This window comes from Phocoena sinus, chromosome 6 (assembly GCF_008692025.1).
Source record: "Phocoena sinus isolate mPhoSin1 chromosome 6, mPhoSin1.pri, whole genome shotgun sequence".
In the NCBI taxonomy this organism is placed as follows: domain Eukaryota; kingdom Metazoa; phylum Chordata; class Mammalia; order Artiodactyla; family Phocoenidae; genus Phocoena; species Phocoena sinus.
This window is the reverse complement of record NC_045768.1, coordinates 85,007,421-85,027,939: the sequence shown is the minus strand read 5'-3', so window position 1 is coordinate 85,027,939 and position 20,519 is coordinate 85,007,421. Positions and strand designations below refer to the sequence as shown.

At 37.6% G+C, this 20,519-nt stretch overlaps 1 protein-coding gene across 7 annotated transcripts in view; it reads left to right on the top strand.

Annotated features, from left to right (window-relative positions):
• Window positions 1-1,620: 1,620 nt before the first annotated feature.
• The window catches only part of TUT7 (terminal uridylyl transferase 7), a 69,841-nt gene continuing 50,942 nt past the window's right edge, over window positions 1,621-20,519 (top strand). For 3 of the 7 annotated variants that reach the window (XM_032635838.1, XM_032635834.1, XM_032635837.1), the window contains exons 1-10: window positions 1,725-2,403; window positions 2,802-3,352; window positions 7,642-7,823; window positions 8,191-8,307; window positions 8,808-8,985; window positions 10,718-10,806; window positions 12,795-12,846; window positions 13,809-13,878; window positions 14,625-14,751; window positions 17,056-17,175. In XM_032635838.1, the coding sequence (XP_032491729.1) occupies window positions 2,833-3,352; window positions 7,642-7,823; window positions 8,191-8,307; window positions 8,808-8,985; window positions 10,718-10,806; window positions 12,795-12,846; window positions 13,809-13,878; window positions 14,625-14,751; window positions 17,056-17,175 (1,455 nt within the window). In that variant the 5' untranslated portion in view covers window positions 1,725-2,403; window positions 2,802-2,832. Of the gene's footprint in view, window positions 2,404-2,801; window positions 5,294-7,641; window positions 7,824-8,190; window positions 8,308-8,807; window positions 8,986-10,717; window positions 10,807-12,794; window positions 12,847-13,808; window positions 13,879-14,624; window positions 14,752-17,055; window positions 17,176-20,519 lie in introns of all 7 variants that reach the window. The other 4 variants (XM_032635835.1, XM_032635832.1, XM_032635833.1 and 1 more) reach the window with 3 other exon arrangements.

Here is a 20,519-nt window from a genome sequence, read left to right as displayed (position 1 = left end):
GCAATCACTGCAAAGATTCTGAGAAAATCAGTATTCCCTCCAGTGACATCCAAAAAAGAATCAAACCAAACTTTTCAACTGGATTTTATGAACTCCATGACCAATTTAAATTCCCATTACAGTGCAATATTGACAGAAAGAGGTATCTTACCTGTCAATATCTGTTGATTAGTATTGCATCTTGTTTTAGAGAGCCTCATTTATCCTCAAGATGAATCTTAAAAGTACATTTTGAATAGAAGTTAGGCTTTGGGAAACACACTGAAGAAAATGCAAATAAAAAATATTTTAAACTCTTAAAAAGATGTGTCCTCTACTGCTCCTCTAGAACTCTAGACAGTCAAGAGTGACTCTTCCTAAACCGGTTGTTCCATACAGAGTTACTCAGCTGGGTGTGGTGGTGCTGTTCCTCCATATAATAAATGTAATAATGTATCATCACACTCCCTTTGGACTCCATAAAAGGCCATTGTCTGCCCGTCAGATTACTGGCTTGATTGTCATGTATTTTCAGAACCAAAGTATCTAGATAAAGCATTGAACAAAAGTTGTACCTACCTGTTTTAAATCACCTTTAGTATAGACAGTGGTTAAAAACAGACTCTGCCTCATTAGGGTTTGGATTCCAGCGGTTCCATTTACTTCACAATAAACGCTATTTCGCCCACCATCTTTAAAACGGGGATAATGCTATTCTCCTAGTGGGACTGTTGTGAGGATTAAATGAGTAATTATTTGCAAAGCCCTCAGAACAGTGCCTGGCAACAGCCAGTACTAATGTGTTCATTTTAAGACCATTATCCCCACAGAATCTCATGGCTTTATATTTAAATACCCTTAAAGAGAAATCAAAACTGTTGCATTTTCTCAAAGCTCCCTAATTTTATTAGTTGCTCGAGGCTTTCCAAGCATTTAGAACACTGCAGATAGCAAGGAAGGTAAAGTCAATGGAAAAGAGAGAGAGAAAAAAGGAACCCACTTGTTTGCTAGTTCCATTAAAATATTCTCCGTTTGAAAATTCGAGTATGAATGCCCTCCTTGGTCATCCTTTGCATTTACACATTTTCTGCGAAACCAGATTTTGTTTTTAAGAGAAACAAATCCGTACACAATCCAAGAAAAAAGCACAGCATTTCTTTCTCTGAGCCATACTGTGATCCGGATGAACAGCGGAGGCTTAAAAGCTAGGGTCGGCCATTAAGACCTCACTGAGACGTTCAATCACTCGAATCATCAGAAAAACAGCACGAGCGCCACGAGGCCTCGGACCCACGCTGAACTTGCCCTGGAGTGGAGCATCCAGGGGCAAAGCGAGTCTCCGACCCGACCCGGGCACACGGCTACGCCTCACCGCGGGCTTCGCTTCTCTCGCAGAGAACCAGAGGCTTCCTCCGCACGCCTCCCCGGTGCTTTTAAAGCCCACGAGAGAGAGGAGCCCAGGCGGGGACAGCCCCGAGCGAGCAGCAGCGAAGAGCCTACACTCCGACCCCGACCCAACTCCCGACTACCGACTGCCGGAAAATGCGCCCCCGCGGCGGCGGCGGCGGCGGCGGCGGCGGCGGAAACGGGAGCGGCGGGGTGGTGGGAGTTTCCGGCGTGCGCGGCGGAGCGCTCGGACTTGGGCACGGCCGGCTTCTAATAGCGCACAATGAGACAGCGCTGAGCGCCGGAAGTGGGGCTGGAGGAAAACACGGAGAGGGAGCCCGGCCGGGACAGGAAGAGGCGGGGGGCCGCGGCGGAGGTGGTGAGTGCTCACGGGCACCGTTTCCCCCCGTGTCCCTGTCAGACTCGCGTCCGGGGAGGGTCTTGGGTGGGTTCTCCGGTCTGCACAGTCGAGGGTGGGCCCGGCCTAGGACATACGTTGGCTGCATCCTCCGCCGGCCTCCTCTCCCCGGTTGCGAGGTCCAGGGAACCCCCGAGCCGGTGGGGACTGAGCTGTCGGGCTCGAGTCCGCGTCTTCACTTTGTGTCAGACCCTGCGGGGGCTGGAGAAGAAGGGATCTGGGTGGAGGCACTCGGCCCCAGCCCCTTGTCCGGCCGGGGAGACCCCGGAACCCTATCGAGGAGGCAGGTCACTTCCTGCTTCCTGGTCCCCGCGGTGGCTTCTTGGCCAGGACTGCGGAGACGCCTCCTGTTTCTCCGCCTCCGACCCAAAGGGTGGAAAACGAGGCAGATCGGGGGTGGGGCGGTCCCATGGGGATCGAAGAGGGAGAATTGCTGTTCGTGACAAAACCAAACTTGTTTGGGGTGGGAGGATGAGGACTGGGGGGATTAGCTTGAGTTGTCCCTTGGTCAGAAAGCCAGCCCCACTGACCAGAGCGGAGCCTTGGTCGGGAGCCCTCCGTAGCCTAAGAGATCGAAGCCTGTCGTTCTGAATAGTCTCAAGCGGAGCCGAGGTGCCGGGGTACGTAGAAGGGACTGAAAAGTGGAGTTGAGAGATGTACTGCGTTTACAAAGTTTCGGTTAGTTTGTAGTAACACTTAAAAGTAATTGCCAGCTTGTTTTTAAAAGACTGGGGAATTCTCTAAAGTATAGGCTTGGGGTGAGGTATTTGGTTTTGGGAGGCTTTGGGGGATTCTGAAGAAAAGAGCTTTTGTTATATCTATATAATATCTATGAAGAATATTATAGAATTAAGCCTCCTAACTTCTAGTATAACGCACTAATTATTGGAACGTGATGGAAATTAGGAAAAGAAGGGTTTCTTACAAGCTTTTGAGCATCTGTGCGATAAATGTGTGGTACTTTGTGAACTTAGTATGATACCTTGTTATAGTTGGTCTCCAAAATGCCTTCTTCCAGGTGAAGAGTAAGAAAATTGAAGTCAAAGATCATGGGAGATGCCACAAAACCTTATTTTGTGAGGCGTGCTAAAGAGCGAGGGACTACAGATGATGAGGATTTCAGAAGGGGTCACCCCCAACAAGATTATTTAATAATGGATGATTATGCTAAAGGCCATGGCAGTAAAATGGAAAAAGGCCTTCCAAAAAAAAAAGGAACACCAGGGAACTATGGGAATACCCCCAGAAAAGGACCATATGCTGTTTCTAGCAATCCATATGCATTTAAGAACCCAATTTACAGTCAACCCGCTTGGATAAATGACAGCCACAAAGATCAGAGTAAAAGATGGCTATCTGATGAACTTGCTGGTAATTCAGACAGTTGGAGAGAATTCAAACCTGGACCTAGAATTCCTGTTACAAACCGACCAAGAAGAGACTCTTTTCAAGAAAGTGAAGATGGGTATAGGTGGCAAGATGGAAGAGGGTGCAGAACTGTAAGACGACTATTTCATAAAGACCTGACAAGCCTCGAAACTATGTCAGAAATGGAAGCAGGAAGCCCTGGTAATGTTTCCAACTTGTCAAGTTACAACCCTGACGTCAGCAATGTCTTTTATTTTTCATTCAAATGAGTTTTATTATTTTCTGCAATGCAGTTCCAGTTTTTCATAGTTTCTGCTTATTTAATGTGATTATTTTAAGGATTGTAATCATGTTTTTTGGGCAACTTCAATATGTTGCATTTATTTCCCTTTAAAAGTTTACTTTGCCACAAGGCTTATTTTACTTTAGTAAAACTATATTTCCCATTGGTACTTTTTACAGAAGAGGGTGATGATATCCCCCTGGGGATATATCGTAATTTCTGAGGGGTATGTATGTGTTTTCTAAATTATGTATTTTAATTTTGTACTTGAATAATGAATGTATCTGTAATATAAACAACAGAATATAAAGCTTAAAAAAAAACTTATTCTATGTAAAAACACGATGTAGACTGCATATATCTCCTGCTACAGAGGGATATGTGTCTTTTGTGTGGATCTCAATCTCTAGAGAAGGACAGTGCAAGATTTTTTTTCTCAAAAGTGAACGTGGTAAACAGGTTGAAAAACATTGTTTAGAAAGTCAGAAATTCAGATAAGATAAAAGCTTGTCCTTTTAGTTTCAGTAAAACCAAAAGCCTTCTAAGCACCCTATGTGCTTGATAATAATTGCCCCAGAGTTATTATTTATACCTTTTTCTAAAAGGTGAATAGATTTTGTCCATGTAGCAGGAGAAAAGAAGAATCAACCAGCCTCGTAAATCTTTAAGCTAAAAAGTACTTGAACGAATTGCAGTGCTCTGTCATGGTGTATCAAAGGTAGAATCACAATTTTATTCAATACAAAGCAGGTATCTGTGTCTCTGGAGAGGTTAAATTTATCCAGACTTGTTTATGCAGAGTGGTAGATGAGGAAGTGGAACTGAAATCAAGTACTGTGCTGCTCTGGCCATGAACTCGGCCTGGAATCTGACAGAGGGAACTGAACACGTATTCATAGTTTCTGGCCTTTCGATTCTAAAAGTTTGTGTATATTTAAGTAGTTCTTTATTACAGTGTCCAGGTGAGACATGGACATTCTAATTTAGTTACCAATTGTTGGTCTTTCAGAAAAGAAAAAGTTGATCTTAAGCAGCATTACCAAAAGAAAGATTTATAGGTCAAAAGTTTGCAACCAGATAGATAATAAAAGAGACTGTTTACAGACCAAAAACCTCTTATTCTGTATTCTATATTCTATATTCTTATTCTATATTCTGCCTAGTCTTAAAAGCAAAGCTTAAGTGATTTTGAATAGGACCTGCATTTTTACTATCTTTTTGTTGAAGTCAATTCAAAAGTCCTGTGTTTGCGATATATGAAATTATATGTGTGTGCTTTCAGTTTCCAAATGAAGGACTGTTCAGTTTCTATCCCTTGAAAAATCTTCATGAAGAAAATATTAAGCTTTGGCATAACATTGCTTACTGTAGTGAGAAATTCAGTTTAAAGTATAAACTTTACACTGTACTCAGAGGATCCTAAAAAGGATCTCACTAAAGGGACTGAAATTTTCCTTAAATCAAACTTATATCTTAATACGGAAGGAAGATATTAAGTTTGATTCCTTAAATCAAACTTAATATCTTAATATTCCTTAAATCAAACATATCTTAATCATCTTATTAAATGATGCAAGAAGATATAATGAAAATTATCTTAGAGTTGCTTTGTTTTTTAATGCTAACTTTCTATTTTTCAGTTCTACTTTACTGCCCCTACTTCATTCCTCATATATCCTAGATTGCCAATTTAATATATTTGGGACAATGCCATTAATGATCTTAGCTGGAAAATATCTGCTCAAATGCACTTGTCCTTTGTGAATGGAGTAATGGACCATATGCAAATGAAATATGAGAAACTTGGAGTACTGTATACAGAGAATTCATATTACTACAGAAAGCCTGGGATGAGCCAGGTAGTCGTCCTTTAAGTAATTATGGGAATTTTTTTTAGCAATACCCAGCTTTGCCTTTCTAGATTCCCTTCAATGAGATTTTAACTGTTTTTACCATGCAGGTCTATGAAACTCAGTTCAGAAGTTTGTATTGCCTTGTCAGTTCCTGCCTTTTTTTTTTTTTTTTTTTTTTTTTAACAAACTAAGTGGTAGGGAGTTCTGGTCTATTTTAGATGTGAATGGGTTTGCTACAAGAAGGGATTTTTCTTATACTGTTAGATAGAAAGATGAATTTCAGAATTCCATCCATGCTCTAATCTCTGTTTTAAATCCCTTTATTGGATTTAGTCATGTGTCCCTGGACAAGTTACTTATTTTCTTGGACCAGCATGTTCCCTATCTGTATAATGGGGATAATATTAGCATCCATGACAGGATCACTGTAGGGATTAATCTGAGGCAGTGCACATAAAGTGCTTACATTGCATCTGTCACATGATAAAATACTCAGTATTGGTAGCTGCAGTTATTGTCATCATCAGACAATTTGTGCAGCCATCCACTTCTGTGTATAAAGTAAGGCGTTAACTGTGCTCTTTGGAGGGAAATTAAAGTCACTCTTTCTAGAAAAATGATAGCAAATATAGTAAGAAGCCTTTGTGATCAAGAGAGAGGAGATGAAAAAAGGAATTTGGTTTCATATCAGTTTTTGTTTTGTGAACTAACAATGGACTTCTCTGATGATGTTGCACATGTTAGTGTAAACCTTTAATGAGTGTTTGCCTAAGAAACTTTGCCCTGAAAACTGAAGTCAGATGCAGTTATTTAGAGTTTTTAATGATAAGCAAATTAAATGAGAATAGACACACCTCTGAGTTAAAAGAATTGCTTATCTCAAAGGTTTATGCGGATCAGGAGTACTGTCCTTAAAAGACTGTGATAATTTAATTGGGCATAGGGGGAGTGTTAAAAAGCAATAGACCGTTTTTGACTACTTACCTTTTAGTATTCTATTTGTCCCATTTTGATTGCTTTAAAAAAAAAAAAAAGACAACTGTATTTGTCCTAATACTTGTTTAATTTTTCTGATTGCTGCTGTATTTGCAGAATTTCATTATATTCATCTCAGGGTAGCTTGAGTACAGTGCTTGCTGCTTTTCCTTTAGAGCTGTTGGCGATAGCTGTTTTTAAAATTAGAGGTCCTACACGTCCCTTTCCTGACATTATTTCTTTTCAGTCGACTGATTCATTGTACTTGCTATACAAATAATGAGTTCCACTGAAAACTTGACATGGCAGTTGCCTCAGGCAGAGCATTTCAGTAGGTTTATATTTTCAGAGAGTAAATTTTGGTAAGCCATTTAAAAACTATTCAGTCCACTTATCACAGTTTTCATTGCGGAAATGAATTTCATTCGACTCTTATGTGGTACTAGTAGCTTCATTTTCAGAACTTGATAGAAATTACCAAAGCTATTAAAAACAATTTTTTGTAGATCAGTCCCACAAGCATCTTCAGTTTTACTGAAGTTGAAAAGTTATAAGTTTAAAAAAGGAATAGATGCATTTATTAGTTATAAGGAGTGTAGAACTAGCAGCAGGGTTTATAAACAAATGAATTAGTCTGTACTTGTAGAAAACTTTTATTTCAACTGCTAATTGTTTTTTTCCTTTGAAATATGCTCAGTGTGCAGGCTGTTCAAAGAAGCTAAAATGAAAGTAAAGATAAAATGGGTAATAGTTATCCTCGGTAAATACAGTTTTGGCTTGGACTTCTTGATATTAATGTGGGGGAGGGCCCAATAATATGAATGCTAAATTTACAATTTAGTGATGGATTTTCACTCCAGATAAGAATGTAGTTGATTTCTGAGTTCTTTGGAGATAGAGTGTCCATCTTTGCTCCATTGAGACTGTTCACTTATAAAAAATGAAAACAGATGTGGATAGTTTTCATTAGAATACCAGGTATACTTACAGGTGTACTAGGAAGCGTTAGATACATGTACATTGTATATTATGATATATTAATTACATTAGAATTACAGGTGTACTTCAAAGGATAATTTTTACTATTGCTTGAGTATGCTCAGCAGTATACCAGGAAGAGATGATAAAATCAAATTTTATGGTTGAAGTAGAATTCTTTTAAGTTTTCCAAAAAGGTGGTTTCTGTGGATTGGTGTATCCAAATGTGAGGAGCTTAAGAGTATTTAAGCATTTTATCCATGGGAGAGGTATACCTTTCCTTTTGCTCTGTGTTCAGATGTCATTCAGATATCACACGATTTCATTAATATGTAAGTTCTGCTTTTTACTCAGAGTGGTGTTATTCAGTATTGCCAATAATATTTTCCCACTAACTTAAGAAAACAAGAAGCAGAGGTCCAGACCTAGGAAGCCACGGAGGACTAGAAATGAGGAAAATGAACAGGATGGAGACTTGGAAGGCCCTGTGATTGATGAATCTGTGCTTTCAACTAAGGAGCTACTGGGCTTACAACAGGCTGAGGAGCGATTGAAAAGAGACTGCATTGACAGGCTGAAAAGGGTAACAGCCTTTTGTTAGTTAAAATTTGTTAGTTAAAATCCTTGTTTTGGTTTAATCTATTAGTAATTGGGAACATGTGCTTTGATGAATTATATATCCTACTTTGATATTTAAGCACTACAAGTCAAAAGTGATACTGTTTGATTTAATAGAATTACTTTTTTTTTAAGAATTATTTTTCAAAAATGATTATTAGCATAGTGATAAAGAGTGATAGTACTATATTAACAGTTTTTAAAGTGAATGAGAAATCATCTCCTGGCCAGTTTTTGTTTACCTGTATTTTGTCTCTGTACATCTTTCTCTCTATATGTCTCTATAAATATGTGCTTATGTGTATGTCTCTATAAATCTATTCAAATTGTAGCGACCGAGAAACTACCCTACAGCAAAGTACACCTGCAAACTCTGTGATGTTTTAATTGAATCCATTGCATTTGCTCATAAGCATATCAAAGAGAAGAGACACAAGAAAAACATTAAGGTAAGTTTACTATAACCCAAACAAATATGTTTACTTGTCAGTTATTACTTGTCATCTTTATGACTTCCCTTAAGATTATGGTATTAGTAATTTTGCTACTTATATTGCTGAATTTATTTTGACCAAAATATTTTATACTGGTCAGATATGTTTGCTGGGCAGTCTTGTGAATTTCCTTAGGACAGTATCAGGATGAATGAAGCCAATGGTAGGACCTAGATATATGTCCTTAGGTCAGTAATAATAAAGTAAATAATTTGCCATTGCTATTTCTAAAGTTCTTTCTTTACACTTTTTCCTTATTCCTGTCTTCCCTCTATTATCACTTTATGTGCATAAAGAAGTGTGTGCGTGTTTGATAAGATGAAGACTAAAACAGCTAAAGTGAGAAGGAGGGCTAAGAAAAATATTCCAGAATACTGTACAGGGTGTTGTCTCTGTGAATGGTAGAAGGTAAAAACTGTGTGAATCATTTTTGATCTCAACATTGATATTAAAAGGAGAAGCAGGAGGAAGAGTTGCTCACCACGTTACCCCCGCCTACACCCTCCCAGATAAATGCGATTGGTATTGCCATTGACAGAGTGGTACAGGAGTGTGGCTTACACAATGAGAACTTGGAACAGAGACTAGAAATTAAACGTATCATGGAAAATGTGTTCCAACACAAGTTACCAGGTATTTTCTAGATTTGTTTTTCTTTTTAGCTACCTAAAAGTACCCCATTCATTTTTCCTACCAGTAGTAATTTTTGCCTAATAGAAATTGATTTGCCATGTCCTGAAGCTCTCAATTTTATTGTATGTTTTTGTTTCTCCTGGCTTACCCTAAGGTAACAAAGACTTTTACATATGTTGTCATTAACCTGTCTTCATTGTGAGTTTCATTGTGTCTGTCCATTTACATGCCCCGTATTATTAGAGCACCATGGGACTCTTGTATATCTGTTTACCTTTCTATTTATTTATTTACTTTCTATCTCTAAGTTCAGTTTCTTTTTTTTTAATTGAAGTATAATTGACTTACAATATATTAGTTTCAGGTGTACAACATAGTGATACAGTATTTTTTATACATTACAAAATGATCATCATACCTTTCTACCTATTTACATTGACACAATATTTTGAGTTAAAATAAAGAAAAGTATCCTGGAGTCATTTTCAGGTTATCTGTGTCCATAAAAGGTTCTATTTAACCGCACTTAAAAGAATTGCACCATCTAAAATGAGCTTTCAAAACTAATTTGTAAGAGATTTTGTGCAGTGTTGAATTGATTTTTCCAAGTTATGTCTGTGGAGCCATGGAAAACTATTTTTTTTCAAAGCTCCACAAGTGATTCTGATCCACAGCCAGCGTTGAAATCACTATTTGAATTTATCGCCATACCACCCATAAAACTGTTTGTTCTACTGAAAGATCATTCATATAGTATATGATTCATATTAATATATATCTGTTAAAAAAAATAAAGGGCAAGATTCTGCTCATCCCCCTGTATAGGTGTCTCATCCTTTATGTTGTAGACAAGCTCCTGAGAAGTCATTTGTAATTTTGATTTTTGCCATAGATTTTCATTGTAAAATTGAATGTGCTTTGTCATGGAAAACCTGTTAAAACCCAAAGAAGTTGTTTGACTTAACAAACCTGGAAAAAAAAAAATACAAAGTCCCCTGGTGAGAAGGGGTAATTTTTTGGCACAACAATAGTAAAACATTGGGAAAAATGCTGTAAAATAAATATAGGTGGTACACATACACACGTCTTTCTCTGAACTGTGAATCTCTTGCTGCCTAACATTTTAAGTTATATCAGTGATACTATAATTATTTTCTAAACTTTTCCTAAAGGGATTATATTATGTTAAATTAAGCTTTTTTTCATAATACAATGAGTATTCATATTGAAAAGTAACTTTATGCTGATTTTTGTGATTGTTTTACTGAAACATGATCTTTATAGTAAATTATACCTATGTACGCTTTCAAAAAGGTGAAGTGTTTGTATTAACTCTTCAGTATATACATACTATCAGGTTTACAAACGTATGACAAAGTTAGGCATCCCTTTTCGACTTCCACATTTAAAAAATCATTTCAAATAGTATTTTCTGCACAAAACATGAAATAGTAAAGTAAGTTTTAACATGTTTTACAACTGATACGAAAAGAGTGGCTATTAAAATAAACTGCAGTCAATACAGTCTTCCCTTTTAAATAAAATAAAATGAAGACAAGAGCAAAGAGTCACCCATTCTTGTCCTTTGCTTATGCCAGACTTGAACACTGTTTTTCCTTTGTGTGTAGTTCTAATTGATGGTTACATTTCTGAAATAGCAGTGTCTTGTAATAACTTTTGAGAAATTTTAGTTTATTTATGACTTGTATTTATTCAATTTTTTTGGTTTTAGATTGTTCTCTGAGATTATATGGGTCATCCTGTAGCAGATTGGGTTTCAAAAATTCGGATATAAACATTGACATTCAATTTCCAGCCATTGTAAGTACAAAGTGAAATGTTAGAATTTTCACAGAGTGGTACAGAAATTCATTTTTTCCCCAAATGTGAGCTATATATGGATATATTTTAGATACTTGAAACAGTTTAAGTGTGATTTTTTTTCCTAAAACTGCATTGTTTTTAAAAGTATAATTTTTTTTCCTAAAATTGCCATTTTTATGTTCTTCTGCATGCCTTCAATTTTAGAACATTTCTTTTTATTCTACAGATCTTTCATACTTTCTTCAGACACTGGTCTTCTAACCATGTGAATCTGATCGGGTAATTTAGGTCTGTTAACTTGAAAGGATTAAATTATCTTGATAAGTCAACTTTCCAATGGCAGGAAAGGGTTTCAGATTTCAAATTGTGTATCTATATAAACATTTATGACCTGCAAGCTTAATTTGTTCCTGAGTTTCCTTATATACACCCACCTTGTAAAAATAATTATGCTTTTGAAGAACTACACCTAGCCTAGATTTCTGGTTTAAACATGGTTCAAAAAGACGTTGATAAGTCAGAACTTTAAAACTGGAAGGCAGGGCTTCCCTGGTGGCGCAGTGGTTGAGAGTCCGCCTGCCGATGCAGGGGACACGGGTTCGTGCCCCGGTCCGGGAAGATCCCACATGCCGCGGAGCGGCTGGGCCCGTGAGCCATGGCCGCTGAGCCTGCGCGTCCGGAGCCTGTGCTCCGCAATGGGAGAGGCCACAACAGTAAGAGGCCCGTGTACCATAAAAAAAAAAAAAAAAAAAAAAAACTGGAAGGCACTTTGGTAGATTATCCATTTACTTACTGGTGGTTCCTGCAGGCCAGTTTGCAAATGGTTTATGCCCATTTACTTGTGTTGCTACTTAAAAATAAAAATGATTCCTAGTCTCCTCCCCCAGATGTTCTGTTTCACAACTTCTCATTCCTTGCCATCGCTGACTGCTATAGCTACCTGGTCAGCTGACCAATAGATTTTACTGTTCTTTTAACCTTAAATTCTGCTTAATAATTTACCAGCATAGCAGTTATTTTGATTTCATGTCATTCATTCATTTAGCAAATATTCAGTGAGTTTGAGTATATGTCAAGCACCATACTAGGTTCTAGAGGACAAAACAGATACCATTCGTCCCTCCTGGAATTCATACTAGGGAAGGAGATAAGTAAATACGTATGTATAATTAATTACAATGAGAGCTATGCAGGGAAACAAGGTTCTGTGAGAGAAAATAAAAGAGTGTAGATATAGCTGTCCTGAAGACCCCTTTGAAGGGATTACATTTAAACTGAACTCTAAAAGATGAAAATGGGTGGGGACAGTGAAAGGGTAAAAGAGTGTTTCAGCCTGAGGGCACATCATTTGCAAACAGTGAGTTTGACCTATTCAAGGCATGCTAAAGGGAAAATTGTAAGGGCTGTGGTGAAGGCACCTTGAGAAAGAATAGTTTAAGATTAGGATAGAGGAGTAGTCTGGGGCCCAACGTACAGGAAGCCAGAATTTCATTTTGACCTAAGGGCATTAAGAAGCCAGACTGAGAGTTTTAAGGAGGGTCACAACTAGATCTAATGTATGATTTTAAGTGGTTTTGGTTCCTGTGTGGAGCAAAGATTAATAGAGAAAGGCAAGACTAAAGTGGAGACCCGGGTAAGCAATCTGTTGAAGTAGTCTCACAGAGTGAGAAGTAATATTGTTAACAGTTTGACAACCTCTAGCCACAACTTTGAGATTTGCTGAGAGGCTAATTACCTCGGGAATTAGTGAATCAGGAGTTAACTGCATAGTAGGTCTCTTTTTGCCCACACTCATCCTCTTTTTGCTCATCTCTCTGTGTCTGACTGATGTGTGCACACAGCACAATGATTAATTCCTTTACTCTGGTAGCAAGGTGCTTTCTAATTTGGAAAAGAATTTGGGTAATTTCAAACGACTGTGTATTATCTCAGTGAAGCAAAAGTACTTATGGATTATTTGATATATTCACTGATTTATTTCCTAGATGTCTCAGCCAGATGTTCTCTTACTTGTCCAAGAATGTTTAAAGAACAGTGGTAAGGCCAAATTCTTTCCACATTTTGCTCTTAAATTTTTCTTTTGTCTATAATTTGAATATCTTATTTCTCAAACTTTGAAAATAAGAAGTCATGTTTTTTGATTTACTTATATGGGTAATATCCAAACAAAAAACTAAAGGAAATGCCCATAAATCATTAGCAAGTTAATTAGAGTCTTGTTAGTTGTCCTACTATGCAGAATAATTATTTTGTAAGTAAAGCTTTTAGCTTGGTGATAATGTCATAATTTAGAAAGATTATATTAGCCCTAGGCTGAGAGTAAAAAGAATTAAAATATGTAAAATTTACTCTTGAGGGTAAAAAACTAAAGGGTAATCTTTTTAATTCTATGGTTTAAATTAGTACTTTACAAATAATAAATAGTGTGGCCCAGCCCAGATGAATGAATCAACAAATCATTGTTCCCAGTTAGGTTTATCAGTAGTCCAGAGTAATGTCCAACTGGGGCTTGGCGGCTTATGTGCTTTCCGTAGGCCTCATTCAATTGTCTCATCCCTTGAATTAGTCTTTCCCATCCTTTTTGTTTTGATTGAATGAAACATTTAAACATTTCTTCTTACTTCAGTCAGTATGTATTTTGACCCCATGTATTTTAGTAGCTTTTGCAGCAATTTTTTTTAATGTCCTATTCATATTTCTAATTGTTACCCACGTAACATTTAAATGTTCTAATTCAATAATGTAGTCATTTCTAATCAGACATTAGTTTTTCAAAATAAGGATTTTAAATTAATGTGATTACTTGATTCTTGAATATAATACTTTTTTCCTTTTCAAGTCACTTTTATTTCATAATCATCTCTTGAGAACCTTATTTTGTAATGGTCTTTCAAAAGGTCAAACAGATAATTCACAACTGGTACTTGTACTTTATCTAGTTGTGCTTTTAAACAAAGGCTTAGTTAACTAACCTATCTGATATTCTTTTCTTTTTCCAGACTCTTTTATTGATGTTGACGCAGATTTCCACGCTAGGGTGCCAGTGGTGGTGTGCAGAGAAAAGCAAAGGTCTCTGCTTCTTTAAGCTGTTTATTAAGTACCAAAAGCACTTGTACTTTACTCCATCTTAATGTCCAGTTTCTAGAATTGTAAGCTCCTATGTGGTTAATTTCAGAAGCTTCCTGTTAGCATTCTCCGTCTACTGTTGGTGTTTAACACAAGAGGAAAAAGTGTTTTATTTTTAAAAGAGTAAAATTACTTAAAAAGAAAAAATATAGGTAGGAAGCATTTTGACCCATTTCAGTAAAAAACACCTCTGTCAAATAGTTACTTGCTCTAATCACCTTTATTTGCCATCCTTTTTAGAAGCATTTTAAACAGTGCTGAGTAACAGTTCACCCGGCTCTCTCTCCATCTGGAAGCATTACCATTACCACTGTAAATGGGTAGTTTGTAGGCTGTAATGATTTGCCATTAGGCAGATTCCTCCAGCTAGGGAAAACACTCTTGCCCTTATAAAGATGAATTCATACTCCCATTTGAAAGATTTTACAGTATTCTCCTTACTTGCATTTTCCCCCCAAAATAATTTTAATATATGAAAACATGAAGTTTTAGTTCTTGAAAAATAAAGTTTACTTAGAAGACAGCTGCCCTATCTTTTTTAATACAATATTGAGATGACCCATAAAGGTTTAGTGAGTTAGAAGTATTTACTATCAGTGTAAATTAGTTGGTGGTGGTGTAAAAGACACCTGATACCTGTATAATACTTTCTCTTTTTCCTTCCCATTCTCACCCTCTACCCCCACCAGTGGTCTTCTTTGTAAAGTGAGTGCAGGAAATGAAAATGCTTGTCTGACAACAAATCATTTAACTGCCCTTGGAAAACTAGAATCAAAGCTGGTTCCTTTGGTGATTGCATTTAGGTACTGGGCAAAGGTAGGTTTGAGTTCTTTAAATGAATGCACATTCTGTGTGTGCATAAGCAGTATGCTTTGATTTTTACATGGTTCATTTAATCTTAAATGTTTGGATGCATATTTATAGACATCAAGGGAGTTGGCATCTGAGTATTAGAACAGAAATTTTAACGTGTACAGAAAGGAAAACTCAGTTTCTATTTCACTATGACGTATTGCTCAAAAGATCAAAATGCTTTATGATGCTTATTAAAAATTAGATTTGTGGGGGCTTCCCTGGTGGCACAGTGGTTGAGAGTCTGCCTGCAGATGCAGGGGACACGGGTTTGTGCCCCGGTCTTGGAAGATCCCACATGCCGCGGAGCGGCTGGGCCCGTGAGCCATGGCCGCTGGGCCTGCGCATCCAGAGCCTGTGCTCCACAACGGGAGAGGCCACAACAGTGAGAGGCCCGCATACCGCAAAAAAAAAAAAAAAAAAATTAGATTTGTAAGTCAAATCCCAGAGTTATGGCCCAAATGTTTACATTTTTTTTCTTTTCTTTGTAGTTCTGATCCCTCACCAAACAAAAGTAAAATTTTGATGCTTTAAAAAAATACCTCGAAAGCTATTTCCATATATTTGTTAGTGGAAGCAACCAGCTGGCATTTCAGTGATGTGTCCTAAATCTAACATTACTCTCATCAGCTGGAGGCAAATTCAAAAACACATAGTTTGAATAACAGCAGAAGAGAATTCTGTCAGTCCCTCTCCCGTTTCCCCCTTTCTAGTGGTAGAATGGCATAGCTATTACCCTCAGAAAAATGCAACTCTCCCAGAATCATGTTTTTTTGTACAAGTCTATCTCAAACCATAATTCTTTCCATGTTAATTGTGTAGCAGGGATTTTTATGGATTTCTCAGCTGACATCCTTGGAAGCAAGTTCACTTTATTTCATGAACTTACAAGGTTGTCTGTGCTTGAACAGCTTCACTAGCTAAAACCCCCCATCCCTTAGTCTCAGTTTGGGGCTGGATCTTGTTCACGTTGTCCTGCTCAATTAAGAGAGACAAAATTACGCTGCTTAAAGATTCTTGATGTAGGTTGTCAGGAAAACCTGATAAAAACGTGTGTGGATTAAGGCGCATTACGGCCATCAGTGAAAAGTCAGTTTAGAGTGCAGGACTCCCACAGGTGGGTTAAGAAGTCATTTTCTGCAGATCAAGAAAATATACTCATCACAATATTCCTACCTTTGTACCATATGAATCAAATACACTGTAAATGAACCAGGCCTTTGCTGAGGAAAAGACAATGTCTAAAAGCATTTATAAATGAAGCTGCAGCTTCATAAGATGAATCTCATCAATAGTATGTGACCCACCAACTGTTTACTTTTTAACTAGTTTCCAGAAGTGATTCTCAGGCACAGGAAAGTTTGAAATGAAGCTTCTCATACCATTTCCAATGATATACCCAGAGACTCCCAAAAAATGAAAGCCACTATCTGATCTTGCTTTACATTTCTACAGTGTTTTAAATATGGTATCCTATTGAAATGCTCAAATAATCATGAGAGCATCTAACACTTCCCCAAAATGTAAGGTCTTATCATGATTATAAAATTGAGATTCTGTGTAGAGAAAAGCCAAAGCTTTACCGATTAGGACATGGCAGTAACAATACGTAGTTCCTGTTGCTTGGGTCCAGGACCCAACAGGGACAGAGGATGTCCCACTCTTAACTGGGTGAATTGATAATCACAATGTGCTGTCTTTTGAAAGCAGCCTCCTACTTCATCACTAAGTAGGCCATGCTTTCTAAGTTGTTATTTCTGCTAGCGCTAATGAGTTTGCCTACATTCTCCCCTAATCACCTTTCTGACCAAAGCATGCATTTTCAAGGTCGTAGCTAAGGGTGAGGGGACCATTAAACTGAGCAAAGCCAATTGGCTTACAGTTGGAATTGAACCATCATTTTGACTCCATTAACAAGTTTTTGAACCAAGTGAATGGAGTTACCATGGATATCAAAAAAATAAAACTAAATATTATTTTTAGGGCCCTTCACAAATGAGTTTAGTTAAAATGAAAAATTTGAAATTGAAACTCACTCAAAAGCACAATCTGTGGTTACCCCAAAAGTACAAGGAAGTATTTTGTCACTGTGGAGTTTTATTTGGAGGGGTAAATCGTGACACACGGAAATGAAGTAACGGGTTTTAGACCAAATTACATAAATGACAAGTTTACAAAAGAATGTACTTTTTGACAAGTACAAAAGAATGCTTATCCTCTTTTTGACAAGTACAAAAGAATGCTTATCCTCTTTTCTCTCATTTGTAGCTTTGCAGTATAGATCGCCCTGAAGAAGGAGGTTTGCCACCTTATGTGTTTGCCCTGATGGCCATTTTCTTTCTTCAACAGAGGAAAGAACCCCTTCTGCCTGTTTATCTAGGATCATGGGTATAAAACTTTTCTGCTTATGTATCTGATACTGATTTTATTACAGGGCCACAATCCCTTGTGTATAATTTCAGAGTGTGAAAACCTAACCAGAACTGACAAGAATGTATTTATCCTACTATTGTGAATATTCATACCTTTCACTGCTGAAATATTAATGTATTTGACTCAGGATGCTGCCCTGTACTCTGCTTAGGGACACTGTTACTTTTCTAAACTGAAAAAACCCTTGACTTACGGAACACATGATCTTGAGGTTTTCAGACAAGAGAATGTGAATATATTATCATTTGGTACACACTTTCTTTGGGTACAGTTTTATAATTTGATACTTGAATTTATATATCACCTCCAGACAGACTGTAGGAAGCTTTTGGTTCGCTATCACTTACTTTCTATTACTAGTCTTTTGATTCTCTTTATGCCCCGTTCCCTGTGAAACAAAAGAAAATATAAGTGCTGAAATTGCTACCTATAGCACAAGATGCAGAACTTAGCAGTCAGTCACCTCTTGAATAATATTTTGCTATAATCTTTAAGATGAATTAGACTTCAGTGATGTGACTGTTCTTTCTTTCTGGATAAATTAAAGTTGAGCTGGTTTATTCAAATAGTAAGATTTAAGAAGAAGCCACCTCAAAGTCAAAATGAGGTTATTCTCATTCTCTTGGAAACCTCACTGTTAATCCCTAGGTGTTTATCTTGATAAAAATCTTAGGTGTACACTTACTTTATAAAAAGGGTCACTGGGTGAGAGCTTACTTTGGTACATCAGTATTTTAACTAGTCTTCTTACCATATGCAGGATTCTTGTCATTTAAGGAGGAGATGTTCTAGAGCAGTAGCCCTTAATTATGGGTCTATAAAAAAATAAGATTTTAAGGAATTTTTTCTTTATACTTAATAAGTTGAGAATTAAGCAGGGACCTTTGTCTGCCAGGCCCTGAGAATAAAGACTAAAGCAGAATAAGTCCTATATAAACTCTGTCTTGGCATTAGCGATTGCAGTCTGCTGTGCTGTGACCCAGTTGCCTAAAGGGAGCTCTCTTTGTGCTTGTGGTACTGAAATGAAAAAATTCAGGGTATCCTTGCTAGTCTGCTCTCCTGGTAGAAAAAAGGGTGAGAGAACAAAGTCAACCCTTAGTTGATAAATAACCCTTTTCATCAGACCCAAATAGGATTCTGTGAAAGTCTTTGAAGTTTTCTTTTCACTTTGATCCAAGAGAAACAGGAGTTTAAGATGGAACCAAACCAGTTGGACTCCTATGCCAAACAAAAAGCCTTAGAAGAGGTTGATGCATTGCCATGCTCACTAATGTCTTAGTGAAATCTGCCTTTTCTTGTGTCCTCATAATCTCTAAAGTAGGCATCTGTCACTGATGTGAGGATGCAGTAAAAAAAAAAACAAGTGCTTCTATTCTGCTGCTGGGATTCTCCTCAGGATTTGCTTAAGAGAAGCAAGAATACCCTTTCCTGTGGCCAGTGTATTATTTCCTCGGGAGTAGTACTGGAAGTCCTCTAAGGTGACACAGAATTTGGTTTTGATTATACCATTTATTTATTTAAGATTTTTTTTCTTCTCTTATTTATTTATTTTTTAACATCTTTATTGGAGTATAATTACTTTACAATGGTGTGTTAGTTTCTGCTTTATAACAAAGTGAATCAGTTATACATATACATATGTTCCCATATCTCTTCCCTCTTGCGTCTCCCTGCCTCCCACCCTCCCTATCCCACTCCTCCAGGCGGTCACAAAGCACCGAGCTGATATCCCTGTGCTATGCGGCTGCTTCCCACTAGCTATCTACCTTACGTTTGGTAGTGTATATATATCCATGCCTCTCTCTCGCTTTGTCACAGCTCACCCTTCCCCCTCCCCATATCCTCAAGTCCGTTGTCCAGTAGGTCTGTGTCTTTATTCCTGTCTTACCTCTAGGTTCTTCATGACATTTTTTTTTTTTAATTCCATATATATGTGTCAGCATACAGTATTTGTCTTTCTCTTTCTGACTTACTTCACTCTGTATGACAGACTCTGGGTCTATCCACCTCATTACAAATAGCTCAATTTCGTTTCTTTTTATGGCTGAGTAATATTCCATTGTATATATGTGCCACATCTTCTTTATACATTCATCCGATGATGGGGACTTAGGTTGTCTCCATCTCCGGGCTATTGTAAATAGAGCTGCAATGAACATTTTGGTACGTGACTCTTTTTGAATTATGGTTTTCTCACGGTATATGCCCAGTAGTGGGATTGCTGGGTCATATGGTAGTTCTATTTGTAGTTTTTTAAGGAACCTCCATACTGTTCTCCATAGTGGCTGTACCAATTCACATTCCCACCAGCAGTGCAGGAGTGTTCCCTTTTCTCCACACCCTCTCCAGCATTTATTGTTTCCAGATTTTTTGATGATGGCCATTCTGACTGGTGTGAGATGATATCTCATTATAGTTTTGATTTGCATTTCTCTAATTTTTAATGATGTTGAGCATTCTTTCATGTGTTTGTTGGCAGTCTGTATATCTTATTTGGAGAAGTGTCTATTTAGGTCTTCTGCCCATTTTTGGATTGGGTTGTTTGTGTTTTTGTTATTGAGCCGCATGAGCTGCTTGTAAATTTTGGAAATTAATCCTTTGTCAGTTGCTTCATTTGCAAATATTTTCTCCCATTCTGAGGGTTGTCTTTTGGTCTTGTTTATGGTTTCCTTTGCTGTGCAAAAGCTTTGAAGTTTCATTAGGTCCCATTTGTTTATTTTTGTTTTTATTTCCATTTCTCTAGGAGGTGGGTCAAAAAGGATCTTGCTGTGATTTATGTCATAGAGTGTTCTGCATATGTTTTCCTCTAAGAGTTTGATAGTTTCTGGCCTTGCATTTAGGTCTTTAATCCATTTTGAGCTTATTTTTGTGTATGGTGTTAGGGAGTGATCTAATCTCATACTTTTACATGTACCTGTACAGTCTTCCCAGCACCACTTATTGAAGAGGCTGTCCTTTCTCCACTGTACATTCCTGCCTCCTTTATCAAAGATAAGGTGACCATATGTGCGTGGGTTTATCTCTGGGCTTTCTATCTTGTTCCATTGATCTATCTTTCTGTTTTTGTGCCAGTACCATACTGTCTTGATTACTGTAGCTTTGTAGTGTAGTCTGAAGTCAGGGAGCCTGCTTCCTCCAGCTCCGTTTTTCGTTCTCAAGATTACTTTGGCTATTCGGGGTCTTTTGTGTTTCCATACAAATTGTGAAATTTTTTGTTCTAGTTCTGTGAAAAATGCCAGTGGTAGTTTGATAGGGATTGCATTGAATCTGTAGATTGCTTTGGGTAGTAGAGTCATGTT